The sequence below is a fragment of the Megascapheus bottae genome, chromosome 14, assembly GCF_031878675.1.
Source record: "Megascapheus bottae isolate mThoBot1 chromosome 14, mThoBot2.hap1, whole genome shotgun sequence".
Lineage (NCBI taxonomy): Eukaryota > Metazoa > Chordata > Mammalia > Rodentia > Geomyidae > Megascapheus > Megascapheus bottae.
Genome location: NC_143522.1, coordinates 29,216,834 through 29,234,824, shown reverse-complemented (window position 1 = coordinate 29,234,824; position 17,991 = coordinate 29,216,834). Strand labels below are relative to the sequence as shown.

Below are 17,991 nucleotides of genomic sequence, written 5' to 3'. Positions count from 1 at the left end.
CTCCCCACCCTCATTTATTTATTTAGTCAGTCCTGGGATTTGAACTCAGGGTCTGGGTACTGCCCTTGAGCTTCTTTTTGCTCAAGGCTAGCACACTACCACTTGAGCCACAGCATCACTTCCAGCTTTTTCTGTTTATGTGATAGTGAGGATTTGAACCCAGGGCTTCATTCAAGCACTCTACTGCTAAGCCACAGTCACAGACTCACTTTTTTCCCCTTTATATTCTTGTAAAAAAGTCTGGTGGAATTTGTAAAATTTGTTATTCCACTTAATTCTTAAAACATTATAAATTTTCTTGACAATAATCAGTATTCCTATTTTTCAGCTGAAAAAACTGACACTAAAAAGATCCAGAGATGTAATGAACCCATATAGGTGATATAAGGCAGTCCCAGAATTATAAACCAAGTTCTTTGGTTCTTATCCCAATATTTCTCTGTACAACCTCCTCGGGAAGGAGGCCTATGTGTCTAATTGAAACGTGGTCACAGTTTAATCAAGTCCTCTTCCTCATGCTTGGCTCCAGTTCGTCTGCCTATATAGCTGGTTATCCATGGGTCAACCAATCTTAGAGTGAAAAGATAATAAGGAAAAAAACTACATTTGAATCAAACATGTACATGCTTTTTTTCCTTCTTGTTATTTCCTAAATCATACAGTGCGACAACTACTTTGTAACCTATATACTGTGTTAGACATTGTATGTCATGCAAAGTATACAGGGGCACAGGCCAAGATCATGTGCAAATGATTCAATTTTATACAGAGGATTTGAGCATCTGTAGATTTTGGTATCTTAGCATGTTCCTAGGACCAACCACCTGTGGATAAGGAAGGATACTGCACTTGAACTACTTCCCTCTGTCTGTGTCTCCTAATCCAATGGTTCTGAAAGTCTCCTCGCTAGATCGCAACATCAAAATTACCTGGGAATATGTAAGGAATGTAGATTCTCAGCCTCCATCCTTTTCTGAGGTAATGGTAAAACTTGAGAACCATCCTGTACTAAGCTGAAAAGCAATGTTCTAGTCTGTGTCACCATGATCAGCTAGCTCCCACACACACAAACCTTGTGACTAAAGAAGTCATTTGTCTTGTACTATGCAGCAGCAAAAAATGCAATCCAGAAAGATTCTTTAGGGCCAATCTGGGCAGATTGTCTGCAGCAGGGGACAACAGACCTCCTACTTCTTTTCTACTTTCCATAATGCTGTCCTCATTTTCTCAGTAATCAATGTGAAGGTCTCTAATTTCTATCTCATCACAACCAGCTCTTGGCTTTTGGACCAAAAAAAGGTTTGTAAATATATCTTACTTCCCTAACTATGAAACATAGTAAAAGACTCCAAGCTCTGCTCAATGGGGTAGGTAAGGCTTACTCTATCTAGGCAAAGTGCTAACAATAAAATACAAACTTCAAATTGTACTCTATTCTACAATTCACAGACCCATACTCTCACAGGATACAAAGAAGCTACTTTTGAAACCAAGGCTAAAATCCAGGACTCTTAGTTAATTCACTAAAAGCATATGTACTGTAACAGGACAAGCATTAAATAAATTCCTCTTCCTTAATGAAGCTACTCTAAAACAGCATCTGATCACTCTGAAAAGTCACAGGCCCCACATCACTAAAGCATGTTACTACAAGGGAAAAATTTTCTTTTTACAAGGCCACTCCATTAGAAACAACACAGTGATATGCTCTGGAACAAAGGATAACTTCCTGGATCCAAAGCATCAAGTTTACAGAAAAGGGCGGGGACTAGCCAGAGTTGTCTTTGTGGAAATGGTCTTCCCATCTACTCTCTTGATTGGCTCAAAGGTTTCTAGTTTATCTTGTAAATAATGAAGGATGGTATGCCTCCTAACACTCAATATCTACTGCATTTAGAGGGAACTAAAAGGCCTGGAAAGCTAGAGATGAGGTCCTGAACAATCACTGCCCGCCTATCAACATGGCATTAATGCTCGGTTCTAAAATGTAGAGAAATTTCATTTGAAAATTAAGAAGCTGTCAGAGGTCAGAAACTCTCTCTGTCTCTCTCTTTCTCTATCGTTGTCTCTCTTGTCCATATGCCCCCAAAAGGTGGAAATAGACACAAGAATGATCTGATCGCCTTCAGTTCCACCTCCTTTATTTTTATTTTTTAGACATATCTCTGTTGGAATGTCCCTTCCCACATGGGTACTCAGAGACAGCTTCCTGAAGAAGAGATGGAGGAAGCAGAAGAAATAAGATTCACAAAGACTTAATTTGGAGCATTAATAATTACACCAGCTGAAAACCTTGTGAAAGCAAAGAACCATGTTAACAAAACATTATCAAGGCGCTTCCCAGAAATCAACCCAGCTACTGACTGCTATAACAATAATGAGCAAAATCGGAGCCCAAATCAAATTTCAGTTATGCAGATAGACCTGCAGAATTTTGCAGCTTCACTGCTATAATTCATGTTTTTGTTTGGTTTTATAAAAGAGCAATAGATTGCATGAGTTTGACAAAGGAAAAAATAACCACAAAAGACCGCAAGAGACTCATTCTGGAAAAACAGTTGCTATTTTGTATTCATAACTCTATACCAGCAAAAGCAGCTCATATGAGGCACAAGGTGGGGTCCTCGACAAATTAATACACAATCAAATCAATTATCCACACTGCACTTTCAAATGCAGTAAATACCCCTGACCTGCACCATCTCTGCACTCACAGCTCCCTTGACTGGGATAAACCCCACCAAATGCAGCCAAAGAACCATTTTTTGTGTGTATGAAAAACAGCCAGAGCCTAAGCTGTCATTACACAGCAAAAACCTAACGAGAACAAAAACCCAGCAGCAGACTGATACAGAAAACCCGAACATACCTGAATTCTTCAAATGCAAACATGACCTAGTCAGAGACAATTTCCTTAGACTGTATAGTAGCCTTTTTGGTACGAGAGGCAATCATTTAGTTAGTCAGATGTTGCAAAGTGCAGAAAATAAGAGGCGGGGTTTTCACACCCCCCAATATTCTGAAGTAAAAGGCTTTCTGCAGACAGGGGCCTGCAGCCTCCAGCTCCGCCAGCTGCTGACAAGCGGCAGCTAACAGGGGAGGCAGCTAGAAAACCATGTGATCATTCCAGCAAGTCTGATTAATGCAGTGTATGCTTAGGCTCCAGGCTGGATGCTGGATTAAGCTAGAAAAATAAGTCGAACCCAGGGCACGCCTACCCAGGATCCAGGGTAAATCACGTAACACATCCTACCCTCTGCTAGAATAGCATAGGTTGGAGCAAATGGCAGAAGGCTTAAAGGAATGAGAATGTAACCAGAACTATTGTGATCTGCTAATGACCTCATCTTCCTCTAGTCTTTGCTGTTTCAACAATCCAATCCAACATTAACCCTGTTGTAAATGAGCAGAGTGTATACAGATAGCTCAGTTATTTCATGGCCATCCAGAGTACTGAAAAATTCCTCCAAATCCAGTATTTTACTGTCCACTACCAAACATTATTTATGCACATCTATGTAAAAGCTGTACCAGCATCACAAAGGTCACAGTTTATGTCGCTACTTTGACCTTGTAGGTGTCCACTGTTAAGATTATTTCATTATTCATTTACTGGGTTCAAATCATGAGCTAGGCTCTCATCAGTTTCTTGAGCAGCAAAAACCCAAAAAAACCTATAATACTTTCAGAACAGAAAAGAAAAAAAGGAAATGAGATGCCCGCCAAAAAAGAGAGATGTTTACCAGTTTGTAAAGCCCAGGCTGGCAAGATTTGGCGAGTAGACCGAGGTTGTCCACAGAAGCTTGCCATGAAAGAAAAGCTAACACATGGCTTGTAACACTTTATAAAATAAGGGAGAATGATCTCAAATAAAAATGTGAGTCATTTGTCTTTTCCTGCAAATATAATCAGTCACTAATTGTGAATCTACTTCAGAAAGATCCTTTGAGGCCAATCTCCCCTCAATCATTCATACCTACTTCTTCGTTCTTGCCTTCAGCATTTTTCTCCTCCTCCTCCTCCTCCTTCTTCTTGCCAGCCATAGGGCTTGAACTCAGGGCCTGAGCACTGTCCTTGGACTTTTCTCAAGGCTAGAGCTCTACCACTTGAGCCACAGCACCACTACCAGCTTTTTTCTATTTATGTGGTACTGAAGAATCAAACCAGGGCCTTCATGCATGCTAGGCAAGCACTCTACCACTAGGCCAAACCCCCGGCCCCAGCATTTTTCAGTTTTTATCAGTAACTGGACTTTTCTTCCATTTGATCCTATAGCTGATAGCTGTCTGGCAGGTGGCTTATGTCTGGGCATTATCCAGCCTAACTGTTCTCCCAGGCCAGAAGCAGATTCCATGAGGGGAAATTTGTCTGCCATGGGCTTTGGTAAGACTACAGGTGGTCAGGAGTTTCTAGGACTATCTCTCATAGTCTTTCTCTCTGCTGGTCCTGGGGCTTGAACTCAGGGCCTACGCACTGTCCTTCAGCTTTTTCAAAGCTAGTGCTCTACTACTGAGCCATAGCACCACTTCCAGCTCTTTCTGTGTATGTGGTACAGAGGAATCGAACCCAAGGCTTTGTGCTTATTAGGCAAGCATTCTACCACTAGGCCACATTCCTGGCCTCAAAAGGGCACTTCTCTGAAACATGATCTTACAAACAAAAATAAAAGTCATTCCAGATCACCTACCAAAGACTTTAGGCTCAGACAACACATCTTATTCTGAGACTTAATTCCTCTTTGTACCAGGAAGTAATAGGCAAGGCTAAGGGTGCCTGACAAGCGAGCACAGGCCTGGAGTTTTAAACTACTGCATCACCAGAAAACCAAAAACAAATCAAAACCCAAAAACTTATGAAGGGAGAGGTGCATTAACCTATAACTTTTCACTTTTTGAAAATTACATTTCAACTGAAGTGTTAACATAAAGAAAAACATAAAAGCAGGAAGGTTCTGGCTGAAGAAAAGTAGAGAAGCCCTTAGAGAGTCTGCTGTGGGGGGATTCCCTCTTTCCACCGGGACAGAGACCAGGTTCAGCCTTGAAAGTCTGGCCTACATGACTCTGGCAATTTCTGTCAGTGCTTATTTCTGGAAGGCTCCCCATACTAGAAGTCATCATCTCTCCCTTGCCCATTTAATCTGGATTCCCTTCCTTTTTCTAGTTTCTTTCCAAAGACTACAAACCTCCTGACTGGTCATAGCTGTCAACAGAGGATTATTCTGCAGCCATTGGACACCAAGCTTCCTAGAATGCTCCAGAGAAGAAACGTAAAAGGCTAGATACAAACCCAAGCTGTAAGAGAAAATGTCCCCAACAATTTACAAAAGCTCAAGGAGACTATTTTAAACAAGTGTGCTTAGCCTAACATGAATTTTCCTGGGTTTTGTTTGGTTTTTATTTTTATTTTTCTGGTCCTAGGGCTTGAACTCTGGCGTTGCCCTTGAACTTTTGTGCTCAATCAAGGCTAGCACTCTACTACTTGAGCACTCTACCACAGTTCCACTTCTGTTTTGATTTGTGCTTTGTTTTTGGTGGATGATTGGCATTTCATGGATTTTTTCTGCCTGGGCTGGCTTCAAACCGTGATCCTCAGTTTTCAGCTTCCTCAGTAGCTAAGATGCATCTTAGTTGTGTGTCTCCCCGCCACACACCCCGTCAATATGCAACGGTCAGTTTTCTAAGAAAGCAAATTTCTGATTTGTTGGTACTCAATCTCAATATAAATCCTTGGAGATGGACAAATGGACACTGTTAGATCTGATGTCCTATTGATTTGACAGGACAACTGTTTCCTTTTCCACTTATTTTGTTGTAGGCACATAGCCCCAATGTATGTGCCACAAAGTAAGAATTAAACATATGAACAGAATCTGATGTATCACTCAAGCAAGACAAGAATCTTATTCTGGGGGCTGGGAGTTTGACCTAGTGGTAGAGTGCTTGCCTAGCATGAATGAAGACCTGGGTTTGATTCCTCTGTACCAAATAAATGGAAAAGCCAGAAGTGGTGCTTTGTCTCAAGTGGTAGAGTGCTAGCCTTGAAGAAAAAGCCCAGGGCACAGTGCTCAGGTCCTGAGTTCGAGTCTCAGGCCTGGCCAAAAAAAAAGAATTTTATTTTGATGTTTATAGATATGCACATTTACTAGCGACCTGTGTAGAGATGAAATAGGAGACATAAATGGAAACCATCTATAGTTACGACTAAAACTATTTTTCTCATGGCCCAACTAAGGATGTTTCCAGTGAGTAGGGGACTAAGAAGCACTTACTAGTATCCTTAGAAGCCTGCTTCTTCTAGTCTTACTTTTGCCAGCCTAATAAGATCCTGTTCATTTCCCTGCCTTTCATACCCCTGTCCACAGATATCAAACTAGTTAAAAACCAACAACACCAAGCATGGCAGTTCAAACCTTGTAATCATAGCTGCTTGGGAAATGAAGATTGAGCAACCACAATTCAAGGCAGCAGGGGGAAAAAGAAGTTCCTAAGATTTCATCTCAACAATGGTAATGCACAGAGGTACACAATGTTATCTCAGCTATGGAGCAGCACAATGGCTAGGTTAGCTTCACTGGGATGAATCTGTTATCCCCAGAAACATGGGGAAGCATAACTAGGAGACTCAAAATCCAGAATCCAGGCCAGTTCAGGTATAGAATGAAGCTATAACTTGAAAATGACCAATGTACAAAGGGCTGGAGGCACAGCTCAAGTAGTTAGTAAAGCATCTGCTTAGGAAACATAAGAAGCCGAATTCAAACCCCTATGCCTTCAAAACCCAACGGTTCCTTTCCACTGTCTGCAGAATGAAGTCTCAGTTCCCCAGGTGGGCAATCCTACTGTTCTTTGCTTCAGTTACTTCCCACCTGCCAACCTGAATTTTCCAGTGCTGCAAAACTAGGCCCCTGATTTATATAGTACCTCAACTGGCTTGGTCTCTGTCTACAATGCTTTCTGCCTTCTTTCCTCAAGACGTTGTAAAGAGGAGGGCTTCTAAATCTAGGTCTATTGCTATCCATTTGAAAAGCTTTGGGCAAATTCTTACCAGGCCAAGCCATATTCCCTTCACAGCATATTTTGTGGGGATGCTGCAGAGGTGAAATACCTGGCACCCAGTAACCACAATTAATGGCAGCTAATCCCACATGTGCTTCAAACCACCACTGAATTGTCCTCTTGGCCAAAACCAGCTTACAACTGATTTCTAACACCACGAAATTGATAAGAAATCCACAACTTTAAAAAATATATCTTATGTATTGAATGTGTTGAGTTACTTAGTCCAGTACATACCTTAGGCCTCTGACTGAATAGGTATTACTGGATATGGGACTAAAGGGGATAGATGTGGAGGCCCGAACAGTTCAGCTTTGTATAACTCATATCACATTGGTCCTTATCACAGGAAAACACACAGATAGCAAATTGCTGTGCAAATACATGTTCAAGAGAAATCCATTATAATTTGGGGCCATCTCCAAATTTTATTTTGAAATAGCTACTAACCATGACCCTTTTTGTTGTTGTTTTTGTTTTAAAGTCCTGGTTAAACTCTCAGAGGCATAGAACATTGCTATGGGAGATCTCTGGTTTGACATGTTTTGAATTCATTGACTGTCCTTGAACTCCAGTTGAATTACCCTTTCTAAAAGTTCAAAAACATACCTTGAATAGAACAGAAATGCGTGAATTCTGCACTCTGAACTAAGTTTCTCTCCAATTTACGTAGTTCCAACTTCTAGAGTGATATTTAACCTTGAAATGCAAGTTTAAAATAAAACCATGGCCTACCTCTATTTTGAGGAAATATATTTAAACTAAGCTATCAAAAGAAGCAATCGACTATAAAGCAAACATAACTAGAATACATTTTTAAATCTGTCATTGCTCAAAAGGAGTTTATTGGTAGTAATCTCTACATTTCAGTCTATAACAATTTCTTCCATCAAATTAGTACTCTGTAAACATCTTACAGAAACATCTTACTGAAAATTACCCTTTATTTACTCCACAAATACCTATTCTAGGTGATACCAAGATCAGTGAATGAGCATAAGCCTTTAGTTTCAGTGATCACCATTTTTTCTTTCATTCTCCCCTCTCTCTCTCTCTCTCTCTCTCTCTCTCTCTCTCTCTCTCTCTCTCTCTCTCTCTCTCTCTCTCTCCCTCCCTCCCTCCCTCTCCCTCTCCCTCTCCCTTTCCCTCTCTCTCTCTCTGGCTTACCTGAAACTCCTTATGTAGCCCAATTTGGCCTCAAACTCACTATCCTCCTACCTTAGCCTTCCTGGTCCTGGGTTCGTATGTATGTACTACCATGTCTGCTTCAGTTCCAATGAAAAAAGTAAGATGACAAATAAATAAGATTATAAAATAGGCTATGTACCAAACAGCAAGTATGGGATAGTAAATTTAGAATAGGTGATAGAAAAGGACTGTTTAAAGTAGTGGCATTTAAGCTGAGATTTAAATGACAAGGGACAAGATATGCAAATATCAGAGAAAAATCACTAGAAGGCAGAAGAAATAGCTAATACAATAGTCTCAAATAAGAGGAAAAAGGTGGACTAAACAAAGTGAGGAGAGCAGAGGAGATGAAGACAGAAAGGTAAGCAAGGCTTTATTGGCCAGAGAAGCCAGTGAAGGATATCAGGTAGGGGAATAATGTAATTTGATCTTCATTTTTAAAATGAGAACGAAATTGAGTGACCAGTTTATAAACTAGTGTGGAAATTCAGGGAACAGATGAGTGAGTCTGGACTCAAGGACCCAGCCACATATAAGGCAATTGCTGAATAGCAGGCATGTGTTGGGGAGAATCTTTTTCACATTCAATTGTTTCATGATGTTCTCAGATTACTAATAGAGAAGGGGAAGACTAATTTTTTTTCTAAATATTCTTAGAAAAACTAAAAATATCATTACTACAAGAAGACAAAGGAAGTGTATTTCATCTTGCCATAGTCTCAAGGCCTAGCATACACCAGATGAAAAAAATCTGGTGAGTTAATCAATCAGGTTTGTGCACTTAGAGACTTCATAAGAAGAAATTAGATTAAGTCAGCAGTTCTGTTTCCAGTGGACACATCAAATAATGGGGCAGATTATCTTTTCCTTTTGAATGAGCAAGTATGGCTGTTTCACTGTCTCTCTGATAGAATAAAAATTGCCGAGAAAATGGGTTTAGGAATAGAGTGGAGAGTCAGCAAAATGAAATAATATAGAACACATAAAATAACATTATTTACTGAACACCTGCTATAAGGCTAGTAGTGCTATATGCCTGAATGGGGAGGGAAGACACGCTCCACACCTTTCCAACAGCTAGCAACAGATACCATGATATGGTGGTAGGTCATAAATGTCTCCTGAAGGATAATATGTTCAAGGCTTGGTCATGACATTGGTCATTGTGGATTTGTCCTTAAAAGGGATATTGGGAACCTGGCTCTTTTTTTCTTCCTACTCTCACCTTTTCCACTATATATGCTTCTACTGGTATATTGTGCTGTCTATGGCCCAAAGTAATGGAACCAAGTAACCTTATACAGAGTCAAAACAATTCTTTCCTCTTAGCTATCTCATATGGTTTTGTCACAGTAATGGAAAGATAACAAGGCAAACTGGAACCAGAAGAAAAATCATTGTTGTGACTAGACCTGATCTTTTAGTTCAGAAATTTTTGGAATTGGATTGCAGGAGGATGGAAAAGACTTTTTTTTTTTTTTTTGTAGAAGCTGGTTAGACAAAGCATAAGATGCTATAAATCAGAGATTAATTGTCAATCCTTGTGAGGATTCAGAAGACAAGAAAAGGGATAGGAATGCAGAAAAATGGTATGCAGATAAGGCTTCAGATGGAAGTGAGAGCTCTTGAAAACTGGACTAGGGGCCATCTGTATTACATTCAGGCAAGGAGCTTGTCTATATTTTGTCCCTGTCTCTCTGTGACAGGAGGCTCTGCTTAAAGACAGTGACATCTCTTAGCCTTTTTGCTCAAGGTGCTCTACCACTTCCAGCTTTTTAAATGGAGATGAGTCTCTTGGACTTTCCTAATGAGCTGGCTTTGAACCATGATCCTCATTTCTTTGCCTCTTGAGTAGCTAGGATCAAAGACACGAACCACTTACACCTAGCTTTAAATATACTGTTTCACCTCAAGCCAAAGGCAACGGGGTCAGGTGAACGTGGACTGAAACCTCTGAAACTGAGCAAAAGTAATCTTCCCTCATTTCAAGTTGATATTCTCAGATATTTTGTCATAGCAAAGAAAATACAACATATCTCATATGCTAACAAAACTAAAAGGATATCCATGATAAATCAACCTGTTAGGTATCTGAAGCCATGCCACTAGATTTTCTACTTAGCAGTAATCTTAGCTCTTCTTTCTGCTTCAATTCAAATGTACCATTTCACTAGCCAGGTGCTGGTGGCTCACACCTGTAATCCTAGTTATTCAGGAGGCTGAGATCTGAGGATTGTGGTTCAAACCAGCCCAGGCAGAAAAGTTTGTGAGACTCTTACCTCCAGTAAACTACTCAGACAAAGCTGTAGCTCAATGTGGCAGAGCACTAGCCTTGAGCACAAAGAGGCTCAGGGACAGTGAGCAGGTGCTTAGTTCAAGCCCCAGAACCAGCAAAAACAAAATAAAAATTAGTACTCTACCACTTTGAGCCACAGTGCCACTTACTTTCCTGCTCAGGCTTTCTTTGAACCATAATCCTAAGATCTCAGCCTTTTGAGTAGCTAGGATTATATGTGTGAACCACCAGGGCCTAGCTACTTTATCAATTATTATTATTATTATTTTTACGAACTACCATCTAACTACACAGAGTCTACAGCTAATCAAAAGTAAGACTTATTACTTGTCCAAGAACATTTCTGTCTTTCCAGTGGGCTTGCTACACAAATGAAGGCACAAAATAAAATTTTTGCCTTTCCCCAACTTTTAGAGAACTTTTTTAAAATATAACTAAAATTGCTAACTATAGTTTATTATTCCAGTGAATTCCTCACTAAGTTCTTTCTTCTCTGGCTCATTTTTACTTCTGTCTCATTTATAGTCTTTATTTGTGAAAATCTCTCAAATGACTGAAGTTAATTACAAATAACTGTTTAGCCTTCTTAGATCATCTTGAAATCTGGGATTGAATGGTATTTTCCAAAAGTTTCAATCCTTGGTACTTCTCTTTATTCTATCTCACTTATGGGTCCCTAAAGATGAAAAATGAAATCTATGAACATAGGTCTCCTAAACTTCTTGAGCTCTGATTATTCTAAGGCATTTGCCATAACCAATGCTAATTTCTTAGTTTTCATGAATCCAATGTCACCCCTTCCTAATATAACAATACTTATTAGAAGTCACACACAAAAATAATGTTCAGAAGCACAAATAAATCTAGTTTACACTAACCAGAAAAATATAGAACCAAAGAAGGTTCAGAGTATATCTTAAATATAATTGTATTTTCCATAGAGGCTAAGGAATTGGAATAATTTCATAAACAATTAAACCTAACAAATTGGAAAACTGAGTAGATTTCAAAGCCTTTTTAAAATGCCTTTCAATAAATCAACCAGGAAAGGAAATTTGGGGGGACTAGCTCAGTGAGAGTTTTTAGAAATAAAGATCAAATGAAAGAACATGGTAGGAATTTCAGGTATCTACTGGCAAGAGAAGGATGATGATACTTTGTCTGAGATGGGAAGAAGTCAAACTAACAATGCTATCCTAGGATGGTGTCCGATTTGTGAGACTCAAGTTGAACCTCCTACCTCAGACTATCTGGTAGCTGGGACTGTAGGCATATACCAGGGTACTGGAAAAGACAGTGTTATTTTGAAGGTAGGGAAGTCAAGTAGCAGTACTGATAAGAACATCTGAAGTGAGACCACACATTTTTTTAAAGAGAAATAAACTTGATATTTGTATTTAAAGTAGGCATTTTTTGACAACATAGTAATTAAAGATAGAATGTGTGACATCAACTGCGATATAAAGACCATTGAACTTCTTGCTACTTTTTTTGTTGTTGTTTTTGGCTAGTCATGGGGATTGAACTCAGGGCCTAGGCTGTGTCCCTGAGCCTCTCTGTAATCAAGGCTAGTACTCTATCACTTGAGTCACAGTGCCACTCCTGGATTTTTCTGAGTAGTTTATTGAATCTATGCGACCACACAATTTTGAGGGAGCTATACAGTTCTTGAAGAGAGCACTAGTTCCTATTATTTGAATGTCTAAGGTCTTCCCAGTATGTATTCAGGAGGTAGAAACAGAAGGATTACCAGTTTGAGGCCAGGTTAGGACACACAGTGATACTTGACATGTATCCACAAACACTAAGATATGCTCTAACTGCAGAAGGAGTTTAATGAGGAAAGGCAGATACAAAGATAAAGAAATTGTACAAATGGAGGGAGGAAGGGTGAGTAAAATGCAGTCACAGTCAAGGTACATTATGTAAAAACTGAACTATATGACTTGAGGGAAGGGATGAAAAGAAGAAAACGGGGGAGAGAATGATGGAAGGGGTGACACTGATCAAGATGCACGGTGCTTATAACCCGACTTATAGAAATTGTAACCTCTTTATACAACTATTCAATAATAAAAATTTTAAAATATCCAAAATAGGAATTGTGCAAATATAGGCTTGAGAGAGTTGTGATTTGAGAAATTTGCATTAAATAAATGTTTTATTCCTTCAGAAGGCAGTTTTTCTTTCTCACATTCCACTTCTGATAATCAGGGCTTCTCTATTTCTGCTTTCCTACTAAAATGTAGAAGGCAGTTTTTGTTGTTGTTTTTTGTGTGTTATGCGGCTTAAACTGGGCCTGGGCACTGTCCCTGAGCTCTCCAGCTCAAGGCTTGAGCCAAGCCCTACTTCTCATTTTCTAGAGGTTAACTGGAGATAAGAGTCTCAGGTCCTTTTGTGCCCAGGCTGGCTTTGAACCTTGATCCTCAGATTTCAGCCTCCTGAGTAGCTAGGATTACAGGCGTGAGCTACTGCACCTACCCAACTTAGAAGGTGGTTATTTTTCCTCACCAAAATAGCACTGGATTCTTGGTTCCCCAAAGAGCTTTATTTGTATTTCACCTCCTTCAGTCTTTTAGTGTTGTTTATATTACTTCTCACAAAAAGTCTCAACACCCAACCTACTACCACCATATTTAAATTAACAAGAATAAGGATGAAGATAAACTGATTAAGACCTTCTAATGGATAACTAATGTCACTGTCCATTAGGAATTCTGATTTTTTTGAAAGATATTCTAACATGGAAAAAAGTGAATACTTAACTATTTTCAATGTCTCATTCTTAAAGAATTCTTAAAGAATATTTAAATTAACAAGGATAAGGATGAAGATAAAATGATTAAGATCTAATGGATAACTAATGTCACTGGTCATTTGGAACTGAGTCTTTTTTGAAAGGTATATTCTACCATGAAAAAAAGTGAATACTTAACTATTTTCAATGTCTCATACTTAAAGAATTCAAACAAGCTGAGCAAGCAGAAAGTTCTGAGTTCAAACACCAGAACCACCAAAACAAGCAAACAAATAATAAAAAGAGTAGTCTTAAAAAAGAAATAGTGACTTCCCATTTCTAGTAATGGTAGACTACATTTTTTCCTAAAGAAATTCTTGTAGCAAAATTCATGGAAGATAAACAAGAAGATTAAGTAGTAAAACAAAAAAACGAAGCAATGAGAAAACCTTTCTAAGCTGGGCTTGATGTCTGACAGTACTCTCTTTTCTTTGTTCTTTTTTCTTCTTGCCCACCACCTACCTCTTTTCTTTTTGAGACAGGCCTCACTTTGTAGCTTTAGGCAGACCTGTTTCTTTTTTTTTTTGCCAGACCTGTGCTTGAGCTCAGGGCCTGAGCACTGTCCTTGGATTTTTCTCAAGGCTAAAGCTCTACCTCTGGAGCCTCAGCACCGCTTCTAGCTTTTTTCTATGTATGTGGTACCGAGGAATCGAACCCGGGTCTTCGTGCATGCTAGGCAAGCACTCTACCACTAGGCCAAACTCCCGGCCTCCCCGACCTGTTTCTTCATCCTCTTGTTTACCTCCTAAGGGCTGTTACACTGCCATGCCCAGCTTCTTCTTGCCCTTCTGACCCAATAAGTTGAAATATCTCGAGATCACCTTTATGTTTCTTTTGCCTAGTTAAGTCTGCTTTTGAATCTTTCTTATGAGGTTTTCTCCCTTGCTTTCAACCCTTCATGAATTTAATTAGTTAGTCATACTTTCTCTTTGTTAATATTTTTACTGTTTATGTTGTTTTCTTGTTTTTATTTTTGCTATATATCTATGCTCGTTTCAGTTAATTGAGCAATCCTTTGATAATTCATCTATCTCTGCTTCTTTAGGCTTAATTTCTAGAACTTTAATCTATTCATTTGACTATAGCATGATTTTCTATTTTTATGATCAAACATCATCATCATCACCTTCTTCATCATTATCATAATTGTTTTTGTGGTACTAGGTTTGAGCTCAGTGCCTTATATTTACTAGGCAGCAGGCTACTACTAAGCCTTACCTTAAGCCCCTTTTTTGAATTTTAACTTTTTTTTTTTTTTGCCAATCTTGGAGCTTGAACTCAGGGCCTTAGGAAACCTAAGGACAGTGTGACTTCCCATTTCCTAGTGGTTAACTGGAGATAAAGAGTCTCACAGACTAGTGCCTGGGCTGGCTTTGAACTGAAATCCTCAGATCTCAACCTCCTGAGCAGCTAGGATTGCAGGCACGAGCCATGGTGCTCAGCTTATATTCATTTTAAAGTATTGTAAATTTTGCTGATATTCTAGTATAGATCAGATATGTTTCTTTCATAGTTAAAGCAACTATTCAACCACTTTGGTGAAGGTTTCATTGATTAAACATCTAGTTAGCATTTACTTTTCTAGGCTGGGAAAGAGAAAAAAATAGGAACAGGGTACTTTCATGTCTATATTTTCCTGATTCTCCACATTCCCCTTCTATGCTGTTTATTAACAACAATTAAGAATTTATTCACTTGGAGGCCGGGAGTTTGGCCTAGAGGTAGAATACTTGCCTAGCATGCGCAAAGACCAGGGTTTGATTCCTCAGTACCACATACATAGAAAAACAGCTGGAAGTGATGCTGTGGCTCAATTGGCAGAGCTCTTGAGAAAGCCCAAGGCCAGTGCTCAGGCCCTAAGTTCAAGGCTCAGGACTGGCAAAAAAAGAGAAAAAAAAAAAGAAGAAGAAGAAAAGAAAAAGAAAAAGAAATTTATTTACATGGGAAGTAGACTTTAAAATGCTTTGTTGAGTGAAGCCATCAGGAATAAAACACAAAGGAGAGATTTAGCTGTAGTAAAAATGTAACAAAGGTGCCAAGATAGTTCAATATGGAAGGAAATCTTTTCAACAAATGATGCTGAAGTAATTGGAAATTCATTTTGAAAAATGAACTTAAGAGCTTTACTTAACACTATACATAAGAATGAATTCCAAGTAGATCATAGACTATGTTTGATAGTTAAAATGATAAACTTTTCAGAAGAAGACATAAGAGAAAATCTTCCTAAGCAGGATTTAGGCAAAGCGTAATAAAATTTCAACGATGAGCATTAGGTTAGCAATCCAGATGTATCCTGTCAATAAAGTACTACAAAGTCATTAAAAATGTTAACTTTTATAAAAGAAACAGGATGAATTGGTAAATGGAAAGGACAAATACACAGAGAAGTAACAAATATGATATGAGAGTCTCAAAGACTGCCCAGATCCTTGATCCTAAGATCTCAGCCTCCTGAGTAGCGAGGATTATAGGCATAAGCCACCAGCTCCCAGCTGACACTGACTTTTGCAAAGATTGGGACTGCTATATCAGAAAGAGAGGAGATATACCCCGTTTTCTGCACTGATCATATCATACATCTGGACTGTAAGAAACACTGGCAAACTAGTGCATTAAGCTCAAATGAGCTGTGTTTAGCTTAGGGCAGAGATGACTTGTAGTCTGCTTGAGGTAGTCTAAATTTCAGGTGCTATTTTAGCTATATGAAACTTGGATCAATCAGTAATAATTTCCAAGAAGCCAATACAAACCAAGAATAAGTAGAGGGATTGCGAATATGGCTTAGTGGTAGAGTACTAGCTTTGCATACATGAAGCCCTGGGTTTGAATAACACCTAAAGAGAAAAAAAAAACACCACTTTGGGGTTAGGGTTTCCTAACAGACTTACTTTCAGACCACAGCAAGTACTGAGAATTCTTTTTATGCATTCTAGCTGTAAATCCCTTATTAGATAATATAATTTGCAGATATTTATTCCTATTACAAGGTTTTTTAAAATCATTTTCTTGATTTGCAATATAAACTTTTTAACACTAATATTCAATTTACCTTTTTCCTTTCAGTATTACAGATCAAATCCAAGGCCCACACATGCTATGCAAGTGTTGTATCACTGAGCTATCCTCCAGTCTTATTCTTTTCCTTTTGGTTATCTTGGTGCCATTTCTAATAAACTACTACCTAATCTAAAGTCACAAAATTTACCCTTATATTTTCTCCTACCAGAGCACTGAAGTTTTAGCTATTACACTTAGGTTTATAATTCACTTTTACATATGTATGGTGTGAGGTAAGGGGTTTAATCTTCATTATTTTGTATGTATATACTCTGTTGTCCTACTTAATTGTCTGGGTTCCCTAGCTGAAAATGAATTGCTCAGGTGTAGGCATAATGCATCTAGTTTTAGACATGTGGAACCTGAAGTCCCTTTGCTCTACCTCCCTGGACTGAGCTACATGGGAATAGAACCGTGTCATCAATGCACAGTCGAGGAACCAGCTTAATGAAGTCAATAAATATCTAGTGAGTCATGGCCCATCTGTGTGATTCAAACGAAACTGTCTCATCAACCCATAGACTTGACACTGGAAGGCACATCGCTCTTGCTCTTGGGAAGGGACCAGCTGGTCTCCTTCTAGTGCTGCTCTTCCATTTGGTTCGCTCTATCTGATCAGTCTGTTGCTTACAGTTCTATGTTGTTTAGTGACACAAATCTAGGAAGCAATTTCCTTCTTCCCAGGAAAGGAAATGTTTATAAACAGGCCCCTGAGGCTGCTCAGTTAGAATCTCAGCTGTACAAGAAAACAGTGCCAGTGGACAATTTGGTTTTGATCTATGGGCCAATAGGTTCCAAAGTATGGTGAGTTTCTGCTTTGTGTACAGGGTTTCATTTGTGTGCCAGGACCAATATCTTACTCTGTTCAAGACAAAGTCTTAGGGTTTTTTTTTTGGCTTGTCTGATTTTTGGGGTGGGAGGTGAGGCACAGAAGAGGGAGTCAGTTTCACTATTTAGCACAAGCTAGACTCAACCTCTACGTAGTCAAACCTGGCTTCAAATTCACAATCCTCCTGTCTGAGCATCTTGAAATAAAACTTTAATGACCATTTCTCAATTACTTATAGATTTTAGCAGGTTTAGTGGAAGGAAGAGTCTTCAAAAAGGCCACTGTTAGGTTATGTCATGTATGGCTAGAAGACGCGATGGCATTACCCATTAAAAGATAAGAGTTCTAAAGACCACTCTCTTCAACTGCCTGATTTATAAAATGGTAACCCCTTTATATATCTTAGTAATAACAATAAAATTATTCTTAAAAAAGATAAAAAGAGGGCCGGGAGTATGGCCTAGTGGTAGAGTGCTTGCCTAGCATGCACAAAGACCTGGGTTCAATTCCTTGGTACCACATACATAGAAAAAAGCTGGAAGTGGTGCTGAGGCTCAAGTGGTAGAGTGCTAGCCTTGAGAAAGTCCACGAACAGTGCTCAGGCCCTGAGCTCAAGGCCAGGACTGCCCCCCACCCCCCAAAAAAGATAAAAAGAAGCCAAAAGCAGTGGCTCACGCCTGTAATCCTAACTACTCAGGAGGCTGAGATCTGAGGATCATGGTTTAAAGTCAGCCCGGCACTAAATTAAACACTAAAAAATGGGAAG

General features: G+C 39.1%; 1 protein-coding gene across 4 annotated transcripts in view; it reads right to left on the bottom strand.

The window, feature by feature from the left end:
• Evl (Enah/Vasp-like) overlaps positions 1-17,991 on the bottom strand; it is a 91,610-nt gene that overhangs the window by 59,262 nt on the left and 14,357 nt on the right. Inside the window, exon 1 of one of the 4 annotated variants that reach the window (XM_090344817.1) lies at positions 2,870-2,968. The exons of the other annotated variants lie outside the window; for them this stretch is intronic. Coding sequence (XP_090200943.1) covers positions 2,870-2,892 — 23 coding nt within the window. The 5' untranslated portion in view covers positions 2,893-2,968. Of the gene's footprint in view, positions 1-2,869; positions 2,969-17,991 lie in introns of those variants that run through there. 4 annotated transcript variants of the gene reach the window in all.